Source organism: Wasmannia auropunctata, unplaced genomic scaffold (genome assembly GCF_000956235.1).
Source record: "Wasmannia auropunctata unplaced genomic scaffold, wasmannia.A_1.0 LD334208.1, whole genome shotgun sequence".
In the NCBI taxonomy this organism is placed as follows: Eukaryota; Metazoa; Arthropoda; class Insecta; order Hymenoptera; family Formicidae; genus Wasmannia; species Wasmannia auropunctata.
In genome coordinates, this window is record NW_012028682.1 from 12,146 (window position 1) to 16,740 (window position 4,595).

The 4,595-nt window shown below is 30.0% G+C and overlaps 3 protein-coding genes across 4 annotated transcripts in view; 2 read left to right on the plus strand and 1 right to left on the minus strand.

Annotated features, from left to right (window-relative positions):
- The first annotated feature begins 339 nt into the window (after positions 1-339).
- Positions 340-2,363, plus strand: LOC105459094. The gene is made up of 3 exons (XM_011704795.1): positions 340-686; positions 1,521-1,694; positions 1,860-2,363. The coding sequence occupies exons 1-3, from the start codon at positions 560-562 to the stop codon at positions 2,006-2,008; spliced, it is 450 nt and encodes a 149-aa protein (XP_011703097.1). The 5' UTR covers positions 340-559; the 3' UTR covers positions 2,009-2,363.
- Positions 2,364-2,384: 21 nt separating this feature from the next.
- LOC105459095 (peroxisomal membrane protein 11B) lies at positions 2,385-4,271 on the minus strand. 2 transcript variants are annotated; one of them, XM_011704797.1, is made up of 4 exons: positions 3,899-4,271; positions 3,703-3,811; positions 3,272-3,387; positions 2,385-3,102 (listed from the first exon to the last, which is right to left on the minus strand). In XM_011704797.1, the coding sequence occupies exons 2-4, from the start codon at positions 3,756-3,758 to the stop codon at positions 2,612-2,614; spliced, it is 663 nt and encodes a 220-aa protein (XP_011703099.1). In that variant the 5' UTR covers positions 3,759-3,811; positions 3,899-4,271; the 3' UTR covers positions 2,385-2,611. The 2 variants fall into 2 exon arrangements, with proteins under 2 accessions (XP_011703099.1, XP_011703098.1); XM_011704796.1 differs by having other exon boundaries at positions 3,703-4,270.
- LOC105459156 (short coiled-coil protein B-like) overlaps positions 4,034-4,595 on the plus strand; it is a 2,498-nt gene continuing 1,936 nt past the window's right edge. Inside the window, exons 1-2 of the mRNA XM_011704937.1 lie at positions 4,034-4,066; positions 4,327-4,396. Coding sequence (XP_011703239.1) covers positions 4,034-4,066; positions 4,327-4,396 — 103 coding nt within the window. The remainder of the gene's footprint in view (positions 4,067-4,326; positions 4,397-4,595) is intronic.

Sequence of the window (4,595 nt, forward strand, 5' to 3'; positions counted from 1 at the left end):
ATCAATCTTATGATTGGCCATTTGCGAGTCCAATCAGGGCTCGTAACACCGGTCGCGCTTCTCTGATAATCTAGGACTCTAGCTATTCCGGGGCTCTGAACCAAGAAATTCAAGACTGGCCAATAAGAAAGCGTGACTAGTTTCATACACGTCATCAAAATGCGCCTTATGTTTCACTCACATGCCCAATGTTTATTCCTTTACACTTTGAGAAAGAGAATTAAACATTTTCTATTGAAAACTACTAAAAAGTACATTTCTTTCCAACCTCCTCCGAACGCTGCTTCTTATACAAATACTATAAATACTATAATACACTGCCAATCCATATTTATGATTTTGACGATATGATAATTTTCCTAACTTAAATAGTCGTCAACCTTAACGTTCGATAATTCGCTTCGTGAGGCACATCGCCGTATTTTTTGCCAGATTCTTTCGTTTTGAGTAAAAACGCATAGAATCAGAAAACACGGCAGTGTCTCGTAACTTAAGTATATTTTGATCAAGATTTGCGGTAAAACCCGTATTCGATATAAATACCCACGTCTGATAAAGAATGTTACGTGACGTCCTGATACATCTGTTAATTAGTGCCGTGGGTATATTGATTAGTATATTCGCGTTTTTTATCTTATTCATCGTTTATGGAAATCACGATGTCGGATTTTGGTCAATATTAGCAGGTTAGCGATGCTGCCCCTTTTCACTGAATACTGATTTAAGTTAAGGTTAAGTTTGAGACAAATCACGTATGTTTATTACAACTTTACGTATTTTCTTGATAAAAAAAAACAATTTCCTTCTGCCTAACTGCGTTTGATATATTTATTTCATCTATTCAATTTGTCTTACAAATTCAAGATTTACTCATATTTACTCATAATTTGCAAAAATAATCAGTCTTATTGATACGTAGAATGCAAAGAAAAAACATTTTCTCTTTATTGTTTCGCCAAATATAGGTATTATTGTTATTAATGATAATATTGAGATGACAATAATTAGTATATTATTTTTCTTTTTACATCATTGTCATAGTTATATATTTAATTGTATTAATATGACAGATTAAATTGTGCTTTTGAAGCTCGTAATTTCTTGCTATAACTATGTTTTGAATGCTAGAAGAGAAAAAAATGTCTTCTACTATTTATTAAAATGAATTAATTTTTTACAATAAAATTCATATTGAATAGATTTTTGTTTGTTCTATACTCTGATTCCCGTACCAAACATGACTTCAAAATTTGAATAATTATATATTCCATTTTTTTTATGATCCATTATTAAACAGACTATACCTTCTTTTGTATCGTATAAAAAAGAATTGAAAAAAGAAGTTTTCAATATAATTCACTGAATTTTATGCTACAAAAAATTCTGTATGTATATAACCAAAAAAAGGCATTTGCATGATTTTTAATATATATGTTTTTGTTTCTAATGTATAATGATATAGCTAGTTAAAAGTCAGGTATTTTAAAGCTCTAAAGTTTAATTAATATTGAAATCTATAGGTGCCCTGTCTGGAGTCTGTTTTCACTTGCATTGGATAAGAGGCAAGGAAACTTTGGAAAGATGGCATACTAAAGTTACATTGCGAAATTTGAATGTTGTAGGGTTTGTAAGTGCTGTAACTGGTATTACTGCACTGATTTGGTACCTGTTTCTTACGTTTTATTACCAAATTTGTAAGCATATTGATATATATGTATATTTTTTTAGATATTTCATACAGTAGCTTGTTTAAGTACCATTTTACTTTTTTTTTTAATTCTATATATAACTTCATCTCTTGATTTGATAGCATTAGCAAAACCAACATTTGCTAACAAATAAAAATTAATTTATTATAGCCGTTGAACCAATTTCTGAGAGCACTGTCATATCAGCGGTATGGGCTATGATTTGTGGAAAATGGGGTATTACTTTAATGTATTACTCAAACAAATATGAATTATTGGTCCAAGAAGGAGCATTACCGATACTCACAGACAGTGCTTGAAATATGTCCTTGTTTATATTTTTATACAAAATGATATTATTTTTTACAAAATGACAAATGTATATAGACCAAACCTATTTCAGTTGTTTACGATATTTCCTTTTTTTTATCAACTCCCTAAACAGTAATGAGAAAGTGCAAGTAGATGGATATCGGGATTTCACCGGTGAATTATTGTTCTTATATTTCTTTTACTTCTGTGTACGTATTTCTGTGTATTAGAAATTAAGCGGCATTATTACTTCCTGATGGAGTTGAAAGATACAGGTTTTCTTCCAATTGACAAACTCGAACAGGTTTGGTTCTTAAAACTTTTATTAAGTGACTATTAAATATATCTCTTTAAAAAAGGGTATAAAAAATTGTGTAAATTCCATACATTTCCTCCATTTAATCGATACATACCTTCATCATAAGTAATTATATAACATTTTATATAAGAATATTGCTTCTGTTACTATGTACACTTATAAATAACTGCCCCTCGATCTGTGTCCCTCTTTTTCTTTATAATCATATGTAAATACGATATAATGAATATATGTTATACATATATAAGTATTGAGTGACTTGAAATGAATGAAAAGGCATTTACAAAATGTCTTAGGATGGAGACAATTTATAAAGCGGATCGATAATTGTATACAAAGCAATCAACGAAGAAATTATTCCAAGTAAACCTATTGTACCTGGAGTACATTTCGTGACACCCAATGCTGTTAATGGAATAAATAAATCACATCCATTTTTAACGGTATCCATCATTACTTCTTTGTGATTTTTTAGACAGCATAATATATGATGTCGTTTAAATACATTCTTTTCGTGTTCCAAAATCTTAACAATCTCATAAATATCTCTTATTAAACTCATAACGATAGTTAGTAACCAGTATTTATTAGCAACTTTATTCCATTTTTCTAAATCAATTCGTAAAATTCCCACTCTACCAATCCAGATAAAATGATCTGCCAGTAAGTACAAAGCATTTGCCATCTTTGCCATGATTAATGTTATTCTCACTGTAGGATTGGGATACTTGATCATTTTTAGGGCGGAATAGAAACTGTCTAAGCATCTTCCAAAGCGCAATACTAGAAAGAATAAGATTTATATAATTTTCTAGCTGCCAACTTAATATCATACATATATGTATATATATATATATATATATATATATATATATATATATATATTTGATATAGTGATTATAGAAATAAAAATTTATAGAAAAATGTTTTTATAAATTGGAAAGTAAATTACATTTTCGAAATGAGCTAAAAGTGTATTCCAAACTCCTCAAAATTTCTGCAGAGTACCTTGTACTATGTATATTTTGTGCATAGTACCAATACGCTCGACTCCCATATTGAAACAATCTGCAAGAGATTTTGATATTATTTCTAATATAATATAAATAAAGCATATTATATATATATATATATATTAATAAAAGGAAAAGTCGATGTTTGATTCATCAGAGAATATGTCACTAAAAATTAAAGTCTGAAGTTGTGGTAAACAAAAACTATTCATCGTTTAGAAATAAGAAATTACAAGAGTTTTTGTAACTAATACGTAAAAGGAGAGTAAAGCACGTTGACATACGTAGGTGAATAAGAAGAAACGAAACGTTTCATCATCGAATGAGGTATTTAAATTTAATGTGGAAATTATTACAAGAAAAAACATACCTTATTATTTTGTCTCTCCCTGCCGTTTGCTCATTCAACTTTACAACAATATCCATCTTTTTCGATCAAGTTTTGCGTTTTTTTTTTATTTCAACTTACAATTATATAACTAGCAAGAACAGAGCGGCAAGTAATTTTAATAAATATTGTAAAATTTCTCGTGTTCAAAACGATAATAATTTGAATGCAATCTTACGAAGCAGATCCAAAGCGAACATCTTATTCCTTTACGCTTTATGTATTTGCATAACTGTATTATATCTTACGATAATCGCTTATCAATCATTATCATGAGCTAGCGACAGCTACATCGGACTTTGCACTTTGGAATATGTTATACAAGAAGAAAAGAACAAGCAGTGATGTAACTATTGAGAGGTTATAAACCATTGTATGTACTTTTATCTCGTATTAGGTCTTTGATTATTTTCATAGTTAAAAGGATATATTTTATTATATTGAATATATCGCTTCAAATAGGAAAAATAGAGCAAACGATAATACGTGAATGCTTTTCATTAAAGGAACCATAAGTCGATACAAGCATCAAGCATTCTGTTTGTCATTATTGAATGGAAATAATAGAATAGAATGTTAAGAGAAAATTCACATCCCTCTTGACAGAAAAGCCGAAGCCAATCAGAACATTCAGGACAAGAAGTTGCATTTAGCTATAGTCCTAGATCAGAGAGAAGCATGAGAGCGGCCATCCCGGCGTTTTTCGCGACACCGGCAAAAGATTTGACTAGAGTAGAGTCCTAGATTATCAGAGAAGCGCGACCGGCTTATGGCAGTATCGCAAAAGTACTAGAAAATATTAAAAATGGCGTCGAATGGCCAATCATAAGATTGATTTATTCGGTAGCCATTTATAATAGATCGGAAGAGCACAC

Excerpts from the sequence above, each read along its gene's own strand:
- LOC105459095 (XM_011704797.1), bottom strand. The coding sequence starts at position 3,758 with ATGGATATTGTTGTAAAGTTGAATGAGCAAACGGCAGGGAGAGACAAA. Across the intron at positions 3,388-3,702 it reads GGGAGAGACAAAATAATAAG|ATTGTTTCAATATGGGAGTC; the intron begins GTATGTTTTTTC and ends AATCTCTTGCAG. Across the intron at positions 3,103-3,271 it reads TTTTAGCTCATTTCGAAAAT|TATTGCGCTTTGGAAGATGC; the intron begins GTAATTTACTTT and ends TATTCTTTCTAG.
- LOC105459094 (XM_011704795.1), top strand. The coding sequence starts at position 560 with ATGTTACGTGACGTCCTGATACATCTGTTAATTAGTGCCGTGGGTATA. Across the intron at positions 687-1,520 it reads ATTTTGGTCAATATTAGCAG|GTGCCCTGTCTGGAGTCTGT; the intron begins GTTAGCGATGCT and ends TGAAATCTATAG. Across the intron at positions 1,695-1,859 it reads TACGTTTTATTACCAAATTT|CCGTTGAACCAATTTCTGAG; the intron begins GTAAGCATATTG and ends AATTTATTATAG.